The sequence below is a fragment of the Phragmites australis genome, chromosome 1 (genome assembly GCF_958298935.1).
Source record: "Phragmites australis chromosome 1, lpPhrAust1.1, whole genome shotgun sequence".
Taxonomy (NCBI): domain Eukaryota; kingdom Viridiplantae; phylum Streptophyta; class Magnoliopsida; order Poales; family Poaceae; genus Phragmites; species Phragmites australis.
Window position 1 is genome coordinate 45,500,376 of NC_084921.1, and position 21,109 is coordinate 45,521,484.

At 44.6% G+C, this 21,109-nt stretch overlaps 2 protein-coding genes across 4 annotated transcripts; one reads left to right on the plus strand and one right to left on the minus strand.

Moving 5' to 3' along the window:
* Nucleotides 1–13,867: 13,867 nt before the first annotated feature.
* LOC133889944 (uncharacterized) lies at nucleotides 13,868–15,192 on the minus strand. The gene has a single exon (XM_062330371.1). The coding sequence runs from the start codon at nucleotides 15,098–15,100 to the stop codon at nucleotides 14,384–14,386; it is 717 nt and encodes a 238-aa protein (XP_062186355.1). The 5' UTR covers nucleotides 15,101–15,192; the 3' UTR covers nucleotides 13,868–14,383.
* Nucleotides 15,193–15,854: 662 nt separating this feature from the next.
* LOC133922202 (small ribosomal subunit protein mS78 (rPPR3a)-like) lies at nucleotides 15,855–18,401 on the plus strand. Of its 3 annotated transcripts, none has more exons than XR_009910415.1 (2): nucleotides 15,855–17,353; nucleotides 17,968–18,401. XR_009910415.1 is itself a non-coding variant. In XM_062367429.1 (2 exons), exon 1 carries the CDS (start codon nucleotides 15,910–15,912, stop codon nucleotides 17,242–17,244), a length of 1,335 nt encoding a protein of 444 aa, XP_062223413.1. In that variant the 5' UTR covers nucleotides 15,855–15,909; the 3' UTR covers nucleotides 17,245–17,259; nucleotides 17,968–18,400. The 3 variants fall into 3 exon arrangements, 2 of the variants coding, with proteins under 2 accessions (XP_062223413.1, XP_062223403.1); XM_062367429.1 differs by having other exon boundaries at nucleotides 15,855–17,259; nucleotides 17,968–18,400; XM_062367419.1 differs by having other exon boundaries at nucleotides 15,855–17,263; nucleotides 17,968–18,399.
* Nucleotides 18,402–21,109: the final 2,708 nt, after the last annotated feature.

The window sequence follows — 21,109 nt, forward strand, 5'->3', positions numbered from 1 at the left end:
TCTCACTAATCTTAGAGTAGTTAACTCCTCCAAATCTGGAATCCTCAACGCAAAAATCTTTCCTCTAACCACAAGACGACAAGAAAAATGGTGAGCGGCGCTGTTCGCTTCGGCTCGAGCGGCTCTATTCTGGTTGAGCTGAGGGAGAAGATGGACTTTTGTATTGTATCAGTATCAGTGTCGGTTGGTATGTGGAATCAGCACTGGTAGTTACTATCAGTGCCGATTTGTGACTGGAGCCGACACTGAATGGCTATCAGTGTCAGTTCTTACCCACTCAATTGTTGTTCGCGCGTAGGACTTTGAGAACTAGCACTGATGCACCTATAGTAGCGGTTCCTGTTAAACTGATACTGATGAGACGTTATATATGTGATTTTCTGTAGTAGTGATACAATGTTATTAGGAATGTAGTGCTAGGGCTATCCACGGCATGACCTCATGAGCAAAGCGCTCTTTCTTTTAGCAGCAGCTGTCCACTCCCACTCCTACCACAAAAGAGTTCCCAACCAAGCTGCCGAAGAGCAATTTTCTCTCCAGCTAGGACTAACCATCTCAGGCAGACAGAACATAGAGGGCATAACAATCAAGTGCATACGGTCGATAGTACGAGTATTTGCTCCTACAAAATTTTGATGGAGTTTGTTTTGGCGAAAGTTAATGGCGATATTTATAATGAACTCCTTCGATGAGTGGTTGTTGCTAAGGTACACTCATCACAAAGATAAAGGCAAAACAAGCAAAAGCGATTTAATTTCGAGCTGTATATGATATTAATATATTATGATGTGAAGAACATGCTGAAGAAAAACCGACTTGTGCCCATTGCTAGGATATGGTACGTAGGACTTCACGAGTAATTTTGACCATCGATGTTGTTTTGCTATTGCGCTTGCTCTACTTCGAATTTTCATCTTGATGGCTTATCCGAGTATGGTCAGTGTCAACTCCATCAGGAGGGGTAATCTGGCCTGGACGATGACTTGCCTTGTTTTCTTTGGCAGTTGAACAGACCAGGCATTTTCGTGCTGGATACGTGAAGTACTTTACTTGGGTTGACGTACATGAACTTTCATTGATCGGAAGTAGAGTAGTGTGCTTGGATAAGTAGTAATGTGAAGGTTACAGTTTTGTACTTGTATCCAAAGATGACAACGATCGACGACGGAGACAAGTCTAACGAAGTATGCCCGTGACCATGTAGCACCCCTAGCTTGGATGTTTGAGAGAGGACGTGTGGTTAGGAATCGGGTCTCTTTTGCACGCATAATACGCGTCGTGTGAAGAGTACAAAGCACACCCATCTCAGCGGCTCAGCTGCACCAGAAATCAAATCCTTGTAAATTCAACGAGCGAGGGATTCCAGAATTACAAGTGCATCGGAAATCAAATCCATGATTCACCATGAACGTACGCGCGGTGAGTAACAAAAGGAAGAGAATGAGATTCTCTCTTCCGTACGCCGACACTGCAGCTGGCGACCGGTGAAGGGAGGACGGCCGGCGGCCGGGAGGGACGACAGGCAAGCCAAGCCAAGCCAAGCCATTACAGCGAAACAGCCAGCATATCGCACCGCAGGCTGGAACCGCGCGAGCTCGCAATCGCAAACAAGCAGAAAAGCTGAGCCATCCATGTGGACGGCACGGTACAGAGCGGACAGGCGCGCCAGCAGCGCGGGGCACGGCGCGTTGGCGCGGCTGGCGGTTGCGGGAATATCCGGCTCCGCGCGGGCGAGGCTGCTGGCGTGGGGCTAGCATGGATAGTAGGTTTGTCGTGTGTAGAAGTTGGATTGTGAAAGTTGAATGGTGTAATCTGTAGAAATTTGTGAAAAGTTAATCATTAGATTGTTATAATCTAGAAGTTAAATGGTATAATACAACTATTACAATTTAACATATTTATTTTAACTTGCAGATTAAAGATTATGATTTGATCCGGTCATCAAGTCCAGTCTCATCAGAACAGCAAATAATCCACAAGTCAACAACAATCAAATCCATACCGCATTGCACTACTCTTGCAGGACACCGAGCACTGACAACTGCAATCGCTCCCAACGAAGACTCACACTTAAGTGCATTGTTATGTTAGTGCAAAATCGGTCCTTGATAAGATCCTTGAGGATAAGCGACAGTGCAGGTTGGGACTGTGTTAAAGAAATTCCATATAAGATGTGGATTCTTGCACATATGGTAGGGGAAGCCGAGCACACGTGTAGCAGCATAGCAGGGGACATGTAGGCCGGACGCCCCCGCCGCATGCCATCGGTTAATGGCTTAATGCAGGGGACGGTGGGGATGACGGGGCCAGCCTGGTGCATGTCTTGTCGCCTGCCGCTGTCTCTCGACGTGGCTCGCTCGGCAACCCGGCCGGCCGGCCGGCCGGCCCATCACTCCATCGCCAGTACATCCCACGCACGCCGTCGTCAGCCAAAGGAAACGCATCGCGTGCGCGCGTTCCCGGCTGCCTCCTCTCGGCCGCGCGCGGCTGGGGAGGCCCCGTGCCTCCTATGCGCCATTGATGGCCGGCCTGGCTACCAAAGGCATATTACAATACCAGATCAATAAGCAGGAGGCAGGAAGTCAAGCGCCATTGAATCCGTTGTCTGGTAATGTTTGGTACCGCTACCACTACTCTACTCGGATCCGTCCCCCCGTTTTATTCCCAGATCCAGCAAGTACGCGCCAAAAGGTTTGCATTAGTGAGTGATCTAGTTGGACTGATAAATGGCGGAGAAAATCGGTTGCCCCATTACTCCATCACAGTTAGTGATCGATGGCTGATCGTGCCGGAACCATCGAATCACCAGGCACTGTCCAGCTACATGCCACTGTGCGCGGATTACGACGCGTCGACATGGCTTAAGGCTTTTTTAGCACGGCGATGCTTCCGTCCATGGTGGCGGCATGATTAGCACGCCGGATCTGCCGTCAACCGCGTTGGTGGGACAGAGACGACGCGGGGGACATTCCCATCTACCGGCGGGTTTGGCTTCCATCCGGTCGCTGTCGTGCTCGTACCACAAGCAGCTGCGATGCTGGTGCACCGTCTGCCCATGGCAACTGTGACTGGGCGATTTAACCCTCCGCACGCTCTCGATCGAATGGTCGAGATCGGCGACTGTTTCATGAGCCGCATGTGCACGAGGCCCAACAGTGGACGCGCAGGTTGTTGCAAGAAATGTCTAGCTCTTTTTTTCCAGAAGAAGAAGAAATGGCCAGCGAATGCACTGATTTCGCATAGAGGCGCTGCACCGCAAATGTTGGTGCCGGATAGCCCATGTATATGAATCATTGTGCTCGAGGCCCATGTATACTAGTCAGTGACGGTGTTATGGAGAGTAAACGAACCGTGGCATAATGAGGCCCAAAATTTGATGTTTTCCTGCAGAGCCTAGGGATGTCGCTTCTAACATGGGCTGGCAAGAGATATTCCTTAACGCCAGACAGAGGGGGTAAAAGGCCCGTCTGGCGTAGCTATTTTCTTGAGACCAACTCAACTTGCTACTGAGGCGACCGTTCCACAGGAGGCGACTGAGGCGACTCGGGAGCCGAGGCTTCTCACCGCCGATTCGGTCGACCGCCTCATCTTCGACTGCCTCAGCGGAGGAGGAGAGTGGCCCAGCCTCCCTGGTTAGTAGCGTATTTTCTTGTAGCTTAGTTGCTAGGTTAGTAGTTTAGGTTTTCCACTGGATGTAGTATGAGATCCACTGTTGTTTTGTTCTTTGATGACTTTTTCATTGAGGTGAAACTCCGGAGGATACGTTGGTCTCGTGATGTATGTATGGGTGTGTTTGTTGCGTTTAGGTTGGTGTCTGTGGGTCATCAGTTCTCATACCGGTGACGTCGAGGTTATCATTTGGCACTCCATCTTTGGTGCTGCTGAGGGTGGAGGTATCTCTTTTTGGGTTGCTTAGTTGACCGTTGACTCGGGGTTGCTGCAGTGCTTGGAGTGTCAGATCCTGTATTTCTTGGCGATGCAATGGCCGGTGACCGTCAAGAAGTGCCAGGGCGTTCATCGTTTCAAGAGCCTATCGTGTTCGATGTGCTGCTCGTTGTGGTAATAAAAAATTTCAATACTTCATTGTCGGGAAAGGTGTCGGCTTTAAGCTGCAAGCTTGTCAGGTTCTCTTGCCAATCCTAGGTGTGGCGGTGGCTTGTCAGGTGCATGCTCCGATCATGATGAAGCCGATGAGATCCTTGCAAGGACCAAGAGCTGCTTTGTGTATTGTTTAGGGGTGACTTTGTAAGAATTGCAATGTATATATATATATATATATATATATATATATATATATATATATATATATATATATGAGAGAGAGAGAGAAATGTAACCTGGTTTTCTCAAAAAAAACTCAACTTACTACTGAGGCTCCGATTTAGTAATCCACCAAGCCAGACACTCTTCTCTCTTTTTTCAAAAAGCTGGAATTATTTTAATGAAAAAATACATTATCATATTTCTTAGAGGATACTAAAAAATAAAGAAATCTCTCCTACTTAAAAAACACGCAAGGCGTGTTCCGTCCGCCAGGAATATTCCTTCGCTCGTGACGCTTGTGGCCACTCCGCCCCTTCTGCAACAGCCGCTCCGGTATTCTCCTCGGTGCCCGCGCCGGTCTCCTCCGCAGCACCCGCCCGCCACCTTCTTCGCTCCCCCCCCCCCTCCGCCCGCCCTCCGTGACCACCCGCCCTACCCAGGAAAACCCGCTGCCACGCAGCACCTTCCAGCCGCCTTCTCCGCTCCCCTGTGCCCTCCGCGACCCCCCGTCCTACCCGGGAAAACCCGCTGCTGCCAGTCCCGCCCCAGGCTTCTCCGCAGCACCCGCCACAGCCGCTCTGGGCTTCTCCGCAATAGCCGCTCCGGATTCCCCGCCGTCGAGTGGTCCCATGGAGGAGACCCCGCTGCCGCCAGACCCTCTCTGGGCTTCTCCGCAGCAAACCCCGCCCGCTTTTTCCGCCCCCACCCTACCCAGAAACACCGCCTAGCACAGCGCCCCAACCGCAACCGCCAGCTCCATCCTCCAGCTTCTTAGCGCCCCCTATAAGTACCTCCGCGTCGAGGGTAGCACCACGGCGGCCTCGGTGAGTACACATCCTCCGGCCCCCTCGCGAGGTGGTCTCGATCAGCGAGTACACATTCTTGACTTTCTTTTCTCAAAGAAGTAGCCAACAAATTTCATTCTCTGTTCCTTTCTCCCTTCCAGATCATGCTCAGGTGATCGACTCTGGAACAAGATGGAGGTACTGTATGAGCTGTACAAGAAGATTAGCTGCTCCATTGTGGACGATGGCCTGATCCATTGGGGTGGAGGCGCTGTACCTTTAGCTGTATGTGAGTTTTTTTTTTCTCAATTGGTTTGGAATCTGTTGTACAGTAATGATTTATATTGTTAATTCATATTAATGTTATAATTGCTGAAAATGTAATTATCACACATTTCACACAATTCATATTCATATTATTCGTTGATCAGCCATCAACTATTCGTTGCTTGCCTGCAGAATCTGAGAACGGTTTTTAACGTCTGTATGTAGGTTTATGATCTTGTCACTATGGAGCCTGAGGGCGTAGTTGCGAAGCCAAACGTGCCGGAGAGAGAACTTGCGCTCTTTAACATTTGTACGGTATTACTGTTTCAATATAATCCATTTTGATTTTCTTCTGTGAAGATCGGATTAGTTAAACATATTAAGAATTTTGGTTAGTCTATGTACTTCATTTTACTGCCTAAAGATAGTATTAGGTGAATCAGGTTCCATAATTTAGCATTCCTATGCAATCCCGTAGAATGAACGTGTGCTTTGAGTAGCCTCATGTATTTTCTAACTTGGTTTATCTGTCCTCAATGCTTGTTATTACACATGGTTATCTAGCAACTGAAGCTAGGTAAAAATTAGTTCCAATAGACTTGATGTTTGATGCATGACTAAAATCTGAAAGGCTAAACATCTTACTAGCCAGTTGAGAAAAGGAAAAGCTTTCATAAACTAACTTAATACTAACAAACAGCTCCACCGTTTTGTTTCTGGACTTCATTATTTCCTTCATATGAATTCCTTTGCATCGGCTCATTGGCCCTACGGGTGGATACCTTATGAACGAATGGTTGGGTGTTGTTCCAATTAATCTGGCTTGAATTTCTGCTATTCCAGTTTAAGAAAATACCAAGCATTCACTTGTCTTTCAGTATTCACATTTCATTTACTCTTAGTTTAAAGATTTTGCATTCTTCCCACCCATAGTGGACCTCGAGCTGTTTACAAGTTTGCTTTATTTTGTCTCAAGGACTTGCTTTTCTCTTGCACGGTGTAGCTATCAATAAGAACAGCTGAACAGGTTCTTGCCCTGTGCAATATACACAGTCCTTGCCATGGTTGTAGGTTCATACTTAACTTTCAGATTAGCATCAACCAGTGAGCTTATGCTGCATCTATCTGGTGGATTATTGTGTTGCACATACTCGGTGATTTCTGTCTATAAATTATTTTCTGTCCTCTTTATGAATGCCTTACTTTAGAGTCCTATAATAAGAGCTTCATGTTCAGCTGTTGTACACTAATGATTTATATTGTTAATTCATATTAATGTTATAATTGCTGAAAATGTAATTATCACACATTTCACACAATTCATATTCATATTAATGTTATAATTTGCATGAGCGACATACCTGTTTGATCTTATGGACAAGTCATATGATTGTTAGAACTAATTCTTTTAGACAAGATCAATAGCCCTAAGATCAAACATCTTAATAGGGAATTGCAGTAGTAGCCTAGTAGTGCTCAGTATTGTTTCGTAGTTTAGTAATCCAATAGTGCTTAGTAGTTTTTGTTTAGTAGTCAAATAGTGCTCAGTAGTAAAAATTTACTATGATTTAGATGCTTCAGTGGTTATTAAATTGTCATTAGTTTAATATTCAATAGTTTTAAGTCATAATAAAAGCGTTCGGTAGTTGCTAGTAGTATCGGTAGTTTGTTGAGTAGTGTTAGTAGTTTTTTATTAGTAGTTTGTGCCACTAGTGTTAGTAGTTGTCAATAGTATCAGTAGTTTATTTAGTAGTACTAGTAGTTTTTAAGTAGTTCTCAGTAGCCGGTCACCCCCCCTGTAGCCAGTAGCTGTGCATCACGAGACACGTGGCTAGTTAGGGGCACGGCTAGCACACACCGCGTCTGTCCTTGCCTATGTTCAATTGCACACATGCATGACCTAGGTACAAGAGGTCCTGATGGAACAACGGACTTGCCGGCCTCGTGACTGCAGCAATCGCTGGTGTAAGAGAGAAGGAACGGGGAAGAGTACGAAAGAAATGACTAGTGGGCAAGAGCAGGGATAGGGGGTCGAGAAAAGACAAATTTGAATTGGTTCTGGAAGCTATTAAATTGATCATTGTAAAAAACATAATTTTCTCTTAATATCGGTTAATATATTTTCTATTTTTTAGAAAAACAAAATATAGGTGTTGCGATGAATCCATAGTTCATGATTAGTTTAAAACATCATTTTTCTTATTCATACACAAATTCGCTCACAATAACAAATGTATCATCTTTTCTATAATAGATAATGATAGCTATCTATTTAACATCTTGATATTGCTTTTTTTAGTTCAATATTGGTTTACCATAGAAATTGTTATAAAACGTCTACAAGTAACAATAACTAGATCTCAGGTCAATAAAGAGTAGAGTAATGTAATATAAATTATAACCATTAAGGACAAACACTTTAAAATTGATAAAGTTTGACAAGAAAAAACATTTCATTTAGATGCATTCACAATAACCATGTATAGTAAATTATAGTTGATGACATCTAATATCTGAAATGTGTTCCGAAACAAGACATAATACTCTAAACATATATATAGTAGATAAAATGAGCTTGAATACCAATTAGATCTTAAGTTATTTAGTTTTTATATGGTACTAATTACACACATATATATCCTACACCTAGACCCAACCCAATCAGCTCAACTACCAGGCTCCGCACCTTGCACACCCTACGGCCCGCACGCCACATGTCCCCGCAGCTCACGCCATGCACTCGTGCCGCATCGACCGACACGCTTGCGTCGCGTGCCACGTGTCTCTACAACCACTCGAGCCCTGTGTGCATGCTCGCTCCTATGCCCGTGCACCACGCGTCCAGTAGTTTAATAGTCTAATAGGGGACCTGAAGTTACTCAATAGTGTTTAATATTTTAGTAGTCCAATAGTGCTCACTAGAGTTCAGTAGTTTAGTAGTTCAATAGTATAAAGTAGTTTTTATTTAGTAGTTAAGTAATGCTCAGTAGTAAAAATTTACTATGATTTGGATGCTTCAGTAGTTATTAAATTGTCGGTAGTCATCGGTAGTTTAATATTTAATAGTTCCAAGTAATAATAATATTGTTCAGTAGTTTGTGCCAGTAGTTGCCAATAGCATCAGTAGTTTGTTGAGTAGTATCAGTAGTTTGTGCTAGTATTTGTTAGTAGTTGCTAGTAGTATCAGTAGTTTATTAAGTAGTGTTAGTAGTTTTTTAGTAGTTTTTTAGTAGTTCTCAGTAGTTGGTCATGCCCCCAGTAATCAGTAGTTGTGCGGGCGTGGGACACATGACTGGCTAGCACGAGGGCCCGCACAGGCAGGGCGGAACTGGCACGCCATGTTGTGCACACTGGTTGGCTGGCGCGGTCAACGTGACACGTGGTATGCATTGGTTGCACACGGGCGGGCTGGGCTGGTAGCCTCCTGTGGTGGGGTGGGCTGGGCCGGATGGGTGTAGAATAACACTACCGTGTGTGTGTATATATATATATATATACAATACCATCCCCTGAGTATGGAATACCCAACTGAACGAGCCAGCCTCCCACCACCCCACCAACCTAACTAAACCGCCACCATCAAACCAGAATCGGCCGAACCCCCCTTCTCCAAAACCTCACGGTCCAATTTCCCACACAAAACCGGACCAGTTAGCCACGCACAAATAAGCATGACTATGAATACTATGTCATGTTTATAAATATATTTGCTTATACCTATAAATAGTTTAATTCATCAAGAAATTTTTTGCAAAAGTTCAATATTTTTTTGACAAAAATTACCAGCAATCTTTATGAGCCATAAAGTTTGAAAAGTTCACTATTTTTTGCAATTGACATATTGGTTTGCCAAAGGTTCAATTGACCTCAACTCATAAAAGTTGTTCCATTAGAACATAAAAACCATTATATATAATTCTAGTAACCATTTTTTTGGTTTCATGCATGTACCAATATTTGTCACTTTCATTTTGAAAACATTTTCGAATGCATGAACCAATAATTATCTTTTGCTAATTTAATTTTCGTAAATACAATGCATCATTTTCTACTAAAAGGAATCTTCATGTATTAGTAAGAAGTATTAGATTTTACAAGGAAAACCATATGTCAACAATGTGACTACAATTTTGAATTCAATTGTATACAAGGAAAACCACAAGTCATGGGTTTTTGCATTTTCATATTTGCATACACCATTATTACAATTTGGATTTTCCAGATTTATCACGTGATTTTTTCCATGATTTTGGTTATACAGGTGAGACCGAGGGCCTAGGGATGTCAAGCGGCGGTCTTCTTTCCGGATTCATCACGAGTCACTCCTGCTCCCCATTCCTAAACCCCACGCGTGACCTCCTCGTCTAGGCGATAGCGGCGGCTACAACTTCTCGCGGCCGTTGTCTTCTCCTGCACTGCCCACCGTCGAGCTCGATCCTCCTCACATCCATTCCGATTCAACTCGGGCTCCACAACGAAGATTCCGACAAGGAGCCTATCGTGGCTACAGTAGCAACGCCAGTGACTGCATCAACTTAGTCATTGGTGGTCCGCACTTGGCTCCCGGCGAGTCATTCTAGCGCCGCAAGGTAACCCTCGAATGACCGATGAATTCCAGCATTTCCACCCCCGACAATCTCGAATGCCCCATTTGTATTGTAGATGTAGTTGATCCTTTTTTAGAAAGACATTATAATCGGGTAGCCGGAGTCATCTTTTTCTAGTGCCAAAGGCAAGCCACGGTTGGGGGATTTAAATTGTAATAGTTTGATCCTATATTCACAAAAACCATATGATTTTTGTCTCTACAGTTTGTTTTGATCTGTCATCTTGCTTTGTTTTTGTTCATGTGCAGAATGGATAATGTCCAAAGATCAGTGGATAGGGTGCCTAATAACCCTAGTCAATTGATAATCAAAAACACCCAAGAGCGCTATGAGATTGCACTCCCTCGCGCTAATCCAGCGGCACCTGCAATGGCTGTAATGGTCGGTGCTATTGTTCAAGGCGTGCCTATGCCACGCTCAACTGATGTACCTCTGCCATCCATCGACGTTGACTCTATTCTGGTTGCTCCAGATGATCTTGGAGAGGATGTTGATTCGGGTCAGGAGGTGGGGGATGCTGATGATCAGGCATTTGCGCATCCCACAGGTGGAGGTCATGTCACTGATGCTGATCGTGGCACGGTTCCTTCCCTGGTTCATGGTGAGGAGCCATTGCCTAACCCACTGCCAGTGTCCACTGGCAAAGATCTAGTCAACGTGCAGGCCAACCCGACCACTCTTGCTTCATCGATGGCTGCAGTTCCTTGTACATTCTCAAGCCTGCAGCCCGCGATGCCGGGAAGAAGCTAGTCCAACAGAAAAGGAAGGTCGTCATCGATGACACAGACGATGATGATTTCATGGATCCTACTGTTGCACACCTTCAGAAGAAGACGCACACTTATCCACGCATCACCAAGAGAAAGAACTATGTGGTTGCCCGAGACTGTGCCGTACGTCCGAAGGCTCACAGATCTTTTCCCAATACAAGAACGCCCCCAAGCTTGAAGAAGCAGCGTACAACACCACACCTCTCTCCGTTAGCCCAAGTGCCACCATCCTCAAACCATGAAGAGACAAAGGTACTCGTGCTTGTAAATACATTTCTTCCCAATTGAAAATACCTTGTTATAGTTTATTGATCACTAGTTATATGAACTTGCAGCTTGACGACTCCGACAGCAAAATGGAGGTAACAAGACCCTAAATTATTCTGCATGCATACATATAAACTTTGTACTGCCTATTAGTAAATACATTGGCCTTTTTGTGTTATAGGCCCTCCTCGTCGAAGCAAGGGCATGAAAGGGTCTCCTAGACTCAATGCCAGGTGCAACCCTTGTAACGTGGTGTTCATGATCCAGTTGCTCACGGATGGACATCGTGCGGCCATTAATGCTCTAGGTTTTGGGCCGTTGCTAACAATAGTGATCGATGCATTGGAGAGCAGGGACCTACTTGCTTGTATGTATTCCAGAATTTTTTTTATAAGTTTACAATTTTATGCTGACTCTGGTGTTGCTAAAAATCTACTTAGATCTGATTTGTCTACCGAAAACAAAGAGAACAAAAAGAAGTTGTTCCAGAACTCAAAAACTAGCAATACCAGCTGGTTTCCCCTATGATGGTTCATGGATGCATTTTTACCCCTTTAAGCCTTTAAGCGACAAGTTTGAGCCTATAGACAACCAACAGAGGTTTGTTGTGCTGGTAAAAAAAATACAACATTGAACAAGGTTGCAATATTTATGCATGATATATTTACTCCTCTTAGTTTCTTCCACATTCAATCAATGGCACATAAGTCACCAATCCACCATATTAATTGAATTGAAAATTCACTTTCCAATAGCCTTTAATATAGACACTCTAGTAAAACACCATCTTGAAAACCTAAAATAACATCTATTTGAGAATAAAATCAAGTTCCTAAAACGACATCTATTTAAGGACGATATAACGAAAATGACTCTATTAGACTATAATTATGATTTTGGTGATTAATGATAACATAGTCATTAGGATAACATATTTGTCAAGAATATATGTTAGTATGTCTCATGGATGCAATACATGAAAAAGCCGTCAAAGCTAGGACAAAATTTAAATTGAATTGGACAAGTCTTAAAGAAATTGTTCTCACCGAATAATCTGGTGCAGAGGAGTTTGCACTCACCGGAGTATTTTGTCTAGAGACTATTGAACTCACCAGGTGGTCCGATGATTAGAAGGCTATACACATCAGAGAGTTTTTACTCAAAAGAGAAAAATAAAGACCTCACCGAAAGGTCTGATGTTTAAGGTTTGTATGCACCAGAGCATTTGTTGTAAAGAAGGTTGCAACTATTGAACACAAAAGATTAAGGCACCGGATGATCCGGTGATAAAGCAAATATGCACACCAGAGTATTTAACAGAGTGTATGAGAATTCCCAGAAGATAGTGTTGTACACACTGGAATGTCTAGAGATGAAGGAATGATAACAACAAAGTATTTTCCAGAAGTGAAGAGATTGGCTCGGTCAGGCTTAAGTCTACTTATCGGATAATCTGGTGATAGAGTTGCAGTTACACTAGAATGTCATGTGTTCAGAATGTATTTAAGTGGGGTTCTAACGGCTAGTATCTACTTATGTACGCATCAGATGGTCCGATGCTTGTACTACTGTTGTCACCGGATTGTCTGGTGTTCGTAGTAAAATTGAGTCGTTGGAGCAACGGCTAGTTCGTGGGTTTGAAGATATATATACTCACTCAGTCAATCATTTGAAGGTGCTGGAGTCCAGAGAATCTCATATACACTTGAGAAGATATCCAAGCCATTAACGTGCTAAAAGTGTTCATACAAGGTGATTAAGCACACCATTAGAGAGTGATTAGTGCTTATAGGCCTAGAAAGAAGTGTTGCTATGTGCTGCAACCTAGAGAGTGGATCAAAGAGTGATCCAACCATATACCGAGAGGTACACTGGTGCCTTGAAGTCTTGCTAACTTGCCGGTAACTTGTTGACCCTCTGATTTAGTGTGGAACGACGGTAAGAAGATTGTGCAAGGACGCAGATGCCCTTATCTTTGTGACTAAAGCACCGAAGTGAAGATGACGCATAAATGACCGGAAGAGAGGTTAGTAGTGAGACCTCGCATGGGTGGCTCATCATGATTGAGGCATTATCTTGATGACTTGGTATCTCAAGAGCTGTGATCGGAAGAGACTTACTGACCGGGAGCATATCCTTTGTGGAGCTCTAATGTGAACTAGAGGTGACTTGTGTGCCATCGATACCACAGGATAAAATCCCTTGTGCCAAGGTTGTCTCTATATATAACATAAGCATAAGGGGGCCAGGCTCCTGCCCGTCCTCTGTCTCCGCCCCTGCTCATGGGACCAGAGTGTATGAGAGAAGAAAAGAGATGTGCCTGACATGTGGGGTCCGACACTCAAATGTGAAATAACACAAATTGCATCGTAGTAAGTTTTTGCAGTTGAGTTGATTAGGCCAATCCAGAACTCCTAAGTTGCTAATGGTTAACTAGAAGATAGAACTGGACGACATTGTAGAGGGAGCAAACTACCAAGCTCTGTCAAGATTTCTCAAACACTAAACATAAGTAAGGGAGATGGTATTAATCACGCAACTGTTGTGTCCGTCGGATGTGCATCGGATGGCCAGTGACCTTTCGGCTTCATAGCGTCCTTTCTTCTTCCGCAAAATGCTAGCACCATGCTCTCCTCACCTTGAAGACATGGTCGCCTCTTGGCTCGCTCTCCCACCGCACTCACCTCCATCGTCTCCATGGCCAAATCCGCCACCGCCGTCCCCCACCTTGCTAACCTGCAGTGTCAGGACATCCCCTTGCCTCCCTATCGCCATCCCCTCTCACCACACCACCTCGCTGCTGCCTCGACATCCCTCTAAACAGTGGCAGATGCAGAGTAGCCAAGTAGGAGGCTCATCCACCTCTCTCTCTCTCTCTCTCTCTCTCTCTCTTCCTCTTCTTCTCCCTCTAATACCCCCTGGCCCGGTGAAGCCCTAGACCCTAACCCAAACGCTAAACTCACAGGTGGCATGTAAGGTGCATTGATCTAAGGCTATTGTAGTGTAGGAAACATGTAATAGTAAAACCGTGGCACATGAATGAGACCATTATTGTAGGCTTGTAGCGCATGTAGCATAATCAAAATATTTAGCAAACAAGCAAATCAAGAAAAGGGAGGGTATTCTGACTTGTGAGATTGGACATAATCTTCTCTGCTTTTAGAGTTTAAGATATGATTTTCGGTCCGCAGTGCTCAGTTGGAATTGGAGGTTTTTATACATCTTTTGTAGTTGTTATACTTACAACTTCATACTATGTCCGAACCATATATGATAAGACTAACTCTGACAAGAATCGAATAATAAAATTGAAAGAACCTGCATTGATAAGTTTACTCACGCATATCCTTTTCCTAAGATCGAAGCTAAAAATAATAAAATAGAATAATAATACGAACACTGCATGAAAAGAATGACAATTGAATCAATGGGACTTGGTTCCTTTACTTCGCAAGATGATGATGTTCACCACGGAGCCATCCAGGGTAGCATTGCTCACCTCAACGATGCGCGACTTCCTGAAGATGTGACCGACGGTGGACAGGTCGATGTGCCGGTCGACGGCGAGCGCAATCGCGCCACCGCGGCGGGTTGTGCGCTCGATCTCGGCAGCGAAGCGGGACGGGAAGAGCGCGCTGGTGAGCGCCCCCGGGTCGTTGGAGAGCACAATGTCGAAGGCGCCGTCGAAGAACGGGAGGTTGTGCGGGTCCGCTCGGCGTACGAGTGGAAGGAAGTCGACGATATCGACGCCCGTAACGTCCCCGACGCCGGCCGCGTGGAGCGCGTCCACGGCCTGCCCCGCTCCCGCGGCGACGCATAGGACGCGGGAGGAGTCGCCGAGGAGGCTTCGGCGGCGGAGCGGAACGAACACGGCAGCAGATAGGGACGCGCTCCGGAGGCGCCAGCGCGGGGAGGTCCGGAGCTTGGCGAGGCGAAGGTCGGGATCGACGACGCGGCGCGACGCGGCATCGCAGGAGGTGCGGGGGAAGGGCACCAGCGGTAGGAACGCGTATGTGGGAGACCCGCCGCCCGCGAAGCAGGAGGAGGACGAGTGGCGGAACAGGTGCAGTAGCGCGGCGGTGGCGACGGCCGACAGGGCGATCGATACGCGGTTCAGCAGCCGCCGGACATGCCCATCCATGGCCGGCGCGGGTCAGTCAGGAGCGCGGCCGAGTAGTGAATCGGGCGTTACCTTCGGGGCCTTTTTGGGTTGGTTGCGGTGGGCTGGTCTGGGTTAACACTTTCCCGGCCGATTAGGCGAGGAATCCCGGGAATGCTATAGGTTGCGCAACACAGGTACCGTATTCAAGGTGTTACTATGATATTTTTTATTATTCTTGTTGTTACTTTGAATTGTTCTGCAATATATTTATTGTTACCATAACCTAATTGTATTGTTCCCGCAGCATTCTGAGTTGTTCCGTGGTATATTTTGGATTGTTCCGGCTGTGAAAATTCATCATTTTGTTGTTTACTTTGGATCTTCCTCTAGTATTGAAAATTCATATTTTCGTGATATATCTTGGATTATTCCAGCAATGAAATTTCATTGTTCTTTGTTATATTTTGGATTGTTCCTCTAGGATATTTGAAATGTTCGATGATATATTTTCGAGTTGCGCCTATTGAAATAGTTCTTGCACAATTTTGAACTAAGTTTTAAAAAATGTTGAATTAATTCCTTTAATACGTTGAAACACACAAAATCATAAACCTAGTACCTCATGATTAATCACAAGGATTAGAAAAAAAAAGAAAAAACATGGGCTGACCTTTCTACCTTTATGGGCCGACCTCTCCTGCTATATGGGCCCGACTTTGGCCTGCTCAAGCACGTTGGTGGGCTGGCTATGTGGAAGCAAAAATCAAGGGGCCCGCATATGGCTCCGCAGCAAAACCCTGCGCCTCCCACCTGTCGCCGCAAACCCCACCCGCCGTCGCGTTGCGCCCATGGCCACCCCCGCTGCGGCCGCTGCCTCCTCCCGCGCGCGCCGCCTGTCGTGCATCTTCTACTCGTCATCGTCAAGGGCCCAACCAACCACGCCCAAGCCTGCGCTGACCCCCAAAGCACCCGCCGGCGAGGAGGCGAAACCCAACTCGGACCGCAAGCGCCGGAAGCCCCTCAGCAAAATCCTGAAGAACCTCTTCCGGGAGCGCGATCCGGACAAGCTGGTGTCGGAGTTCGTCGCCGCGTCGACCGCGTCCGCGCGCTTCCGCGACCGGCACCGCGTGTACGAGGTGGTCGTGTCCCGCCTCGCCTCCTTTGGCCGCCGCGATGCCGTCACGGCCATCATCGACGCGCAGAAGCCCTTCCTCGAGGCCTCCACCGAGGGCTTCGCTGCGCGCCTCGTCCGCCTCTACGGCCGCGCCTCTATGCCATCCCACGCCGCCGCAACCTTCCGTGACCTACCCCCGCAGCACAAGTCCATCATGACCTTCAATGCACTCCTCGCCGCCTACGTCGACGCCCGCGAGTTCGACGCGCTGGCCACTGCGTTCCAGGAGATCCCAGCCTCCCACCCCACCGTTGTGCCCAGTGTGTACTCTTACAACATACTCATCAGCGCGCTATGCCAGAAGCCTGACCTTTCGGCGGCCATTGATGTCATTGCCCTCATGGAGAAGTGCGGCCTTACCCCCGATAAGGTGTCTTTCAACACGCTGTTGAACGGGTTTATCAACAATGGGCGCTTTAATGATGCCGAGAAAGTCTGGGACATGATGAAGGAGTGGGATTTGGAGCCGGACGCGAAGAGCTACAATGCAAAGTTGCGGGGTTTGGTTGCCGAAGGGAGGATCGAGGATGCAGCTGCTGTGATTGAGAGGATGGAGAAGGATGGGCCAAAACCTGATTCAGTGTCCTACAATGAGCTGATTCGAGGGTATTGCAAAGAAGGGAGGTTGGATGAGGCCAAGAAGGTATATGATGATTTGGTAAAGAATGAATGTGCGCCGAATAAGGGGACATTTCATACCCTCGTGCCACTTCTTGTGGAGGCTGGGGAGCTTGATCGTGCTATAAATTGTTGCCATGAGACCTTTAGTAGGAAGTGCAGAGTGGATTGTTCAGTGCTGCAGGGGGTAGTGACTGCATTAGTTGTTGCATCAAGGGTGGAGGAGGCTACCAGGATCATTGAGCTTGGGCGGAAGAACTATTATCCCCGGAAGGGTTTGATGATGCCACATATTGGAGAAGACAATAATGTAGAAGTTGAAACTGATTGGAAAGATTCTATGTTATATGAAGAGGGGTCTGAAGAGGAAAAGGAGTCTGGAAATGCTTGATGAGGATGTACCTCTGTAAGTTAGGCACTGATCTGCCATGCCGGTGCAAATGGAATTTGATCAAATATGCTATCCTGCTCTACTGTTTTGTTTGCCTGATTAAACAGAAGTGCGTGCATAAATGCAATTCTTTAGTACTTCAATAAGATAATGCATTATCTTGCTTCCATGCTGTAAGATGCTAAGTAAAAGAACCTATTTAATTCATTTTTACAAGAGATTCACAGCAAACCCTTGTTCTTAACTAGAATGTCTAGCTTGTGCAATTTTGTAACATGGCATCCAATTTGTGTATTCTATTGGTTTTATTGTTTTTGTATTTTGTAATCATGCTTGAATGTAGTTTAAGCTTTATGGATATTTGCATCTTCTGGTTTTTGATGATGCCACTGTTTGCTTTACCAAACAGATAATCATATAACTCCCAAATTGTTGACCTGATTCAACTACTTCTAGATTGGAATATGGGCATTTCGTGTATTAGCCTAGATCAACTTTTGGTTCTTTTAGTTTACTAGTGTCATAGTGTGTTAAGCTATAGGTGAATATTTTTTCCATAGCAGAATGAATTCATTTTGTAGTCAATTGTGCTATATTGATGCTCGTTTTTTCTTTAACAGATCATCTTATTCGGTCAGATAACTTAGCTATTAGACCAGTGAAGTAATAAAAAATATTTTAGGATAATGATGCATTATTAACTATCAATTTCTCACACTTCAGGTTGTTGCCTTTCAAGAATATGCTAGAAGGGTTCTTATTTTGATTCAGACTACAGGGGCCGAGGGGGCTCAAGCCCCAAGCCCCCCCCCCCCCCCCCTCTCAATTTTTGGGCACGCAAGAGGAAGAAGAGAAAGAGGAGGAGAAGGGAGAAGAAGAGGGAGAGCCCCCTACTTCGTAGCTCTGGATCTGCCACTAACTACATGTAATTATTTAGTATTTAGCACTAGCAGACTGATTGCAATGTGCTATGGCTGGCTAAGTTTTGAGATGGCTGTCACTCTTCAAGATTGTTTTTAAAAGATGAGTTAATGAAATTAAGAACAAAGGCAAATGAGCTATTTGATATGATGAAAACAGATTAAATCGGTAGGTCTCAAGCTCTCCAATAACCAAGTGTGCTTTTCTTTTTCATTTTTATTCTATATTTCTTGTATGTATTCCAGAATTTTTTTTTATAAGTTTACAATTTTATGCCGACTCTGGTGTTGCTAAAAATCTACTTAGATCTGATTTGTCTACCGAAAACAAAGAGAACAAAAAGAAGTTGTTCCAGAACTCAAAAACATGAAGTTTAGTGAGAAACCACCTTCCCTGTTTACCAGAAAACACAGCGGAATCTGAAGCTGTTAAAACAAATTATTTTCTATGATTTTAAACTTATGTCACCCAGTATATCTTCTGGCAATGTTTACTTCCTGTTTGTCGCTGCTGCTTCTTAGGTTTGTTATCGCTTACCACCAAACAGTTAGTACTTGGGTAGTTCTCTATCAATGCCAGCACTGAAGATATTTTCCTCTGATTGGTGTCTCTTGCTCCAGAGTCTAGACTACTGATGTGTCTTTGGGATACTTCGATTTTTATGTCTTCTAGCTTGGTGCCACCGTGCAAGATCTCCTACATAGGTTCAGACTGGTTTGTCATTCAAGCCTTCCACAGGTGAGCTCCCTGATCTACAATGCCCAAAGCTTGTGCTCTAACAATTTTTGTCTTCGTGTGTCGTTTGTCATCTCTAATTGTCCATCACAAACAAAGTGGCATCCTTTATTTAGGTTATTGTGCATTGCTTTCTTTGTCTGTCATCTTATATCCATTCAGCGCTACAAACTCTATTATTTTGTTTACGAATCCTTGATGTTGCATGTACAAGAATACTCATCCTTCTTAGTTCACATTTTAATTATCAAGGTTTCACCAATAATTTGACGCAAGTTTATGCGACCTTTTTTTTTGGAAAGAAGGATGACTAGATTTAATACAGAACTTAACTGGACTCATTACATTCGCTTGCTAGGCTTTTGGATAGAGGGTACTTGTATTCAAATTGTATGGGTCTGTTTGCATAGAGGGTACTTATTTATATTCAAATGGTAAGGATTCGGTTCAAATTTTGGAGCAATCCCCTCATTCCCACACCCTAGTACCGAGCACTAGAACTGGTTTGGTGATAGTTTCATAGTCTACTGCAGGCATTGAACCATTGAGCTCTCATCACAATTGGGCATGTCTTGATCATAAACTTGATCTGCATATCAAATGTATTCAACAGCCTGTCAGAGCTTAATGAACATAACATAATATTTCATTTCAAATAAAAGAGATAATAATCATATGGCTTTCAGATGTGGCAGGAATACCACATAGTGGCCATGGCTCATGATGGTCTGATTAAGATATAGAATCATGGGTTGCTCTTCTAGTATGTTTCTTTGAGCAAAATTCAGTATAAGTTATCACTTAAATACATTAGTTTTATCACTTCATTCAATAGTGATTATGTAACCTCGTTATCTTATTTTCACTTGCTTTTTTTTTTGACCCAGACAATATGGTTTATCCTCCTCCATTTCTTATTAGTTGGGGATTTTCCCGGAGCAAGTTCACATCGAGGAAGAGCCAAAGAGGGCAACAGAAGGCTATGTGTAACATTTGAAGAGATAAGACATACTGAAGACAATATAGACAAGAATGCATAGGTCAAATAGCATCAGTACCATGCTCATAATATACCAACATGCCAATTGTTTTCTATGGGCCTTAATAGAATTAGTACTATTGGAGCCACATTTGTTTCTAGCCAGCCGTATGTGATGTGTGCCATGCTGCGAGCATGTTAGAAAGAAAACCGATCCATGCCACATTACGTACAAGAAAATACAACGAATAAACATGAAAATACTGCCCTTAGCATATTTTGGCACAACAAAAGGCTCAGGGATAAACATTAAAACTGAAACAACAGCCCATCAGAGACAGCACAATTTCCTCAGTTGGTGGGGATTCGAATAATCTTTGCATCCAACAAACCCCGTCCTAATCTTGTACCTCATCCTACTCTTTATATTAGCAGTAAAAAATAGCAAAATGAACAAGCAATAGTACACGCAAAATGAAGTCCATATGGTACCAGTAGCAAAGGAATATTTCTTATTTTTAAATATTAATCTAAATCGGCTAATCTGCTTGGGCTACTCAAACCATACCATTTAGGCGTCCATACAAAAAATAAGGAAAAGGAAAGCTCTGCTCTACATGAAACACTGAGCACCAGGCAATCTGGCAGCCACAGCACGCAACAAAACATCCTGCTTAGCAAGTCTGTGGTTTCTCCTCACTTGTCTTCACTGTAGCGTACGTAATCTGCCGAAGCATCCAGCAGTCAAGCAGAGCACAGATGTGACAAAAAAACATGGCTATATTGGAACACCAGCGCAAGACCCGTTTGGCAGGCGGAGACTTCCGGGGCATCGTGATTAGCGCACTGCACAGAGGAAGATGGAGATTAGACTAACACTAGGGATTCTCTTCAGATTCAGATTCTCGTCGTAAAGAAATTTTCGTTCTCTTTAGCGCTCTAACGATTTTTTTTCACGATTCTCGTTGTGACGAAAATCTCAGAGTCATTCACTTCAGAACAGGATTCTTCCTCCTTTTCCTTCACGATTTATATCGAAGGGAAACTGTTAAAAATAAAAGAAAATAAATGAAATAAGAATAGGAAAAAGAACGAAATGAAATAAACCGAATATGGTTGGAGGGGCGAATTGAACACAGAATTGTAGGCGTGTGGTCAATGCATGCGAATGCGCGGTACTGGTCAATGGAGCAGAGATTAATGCTGTGCTGTGATGTGCTGTGGAGCTGG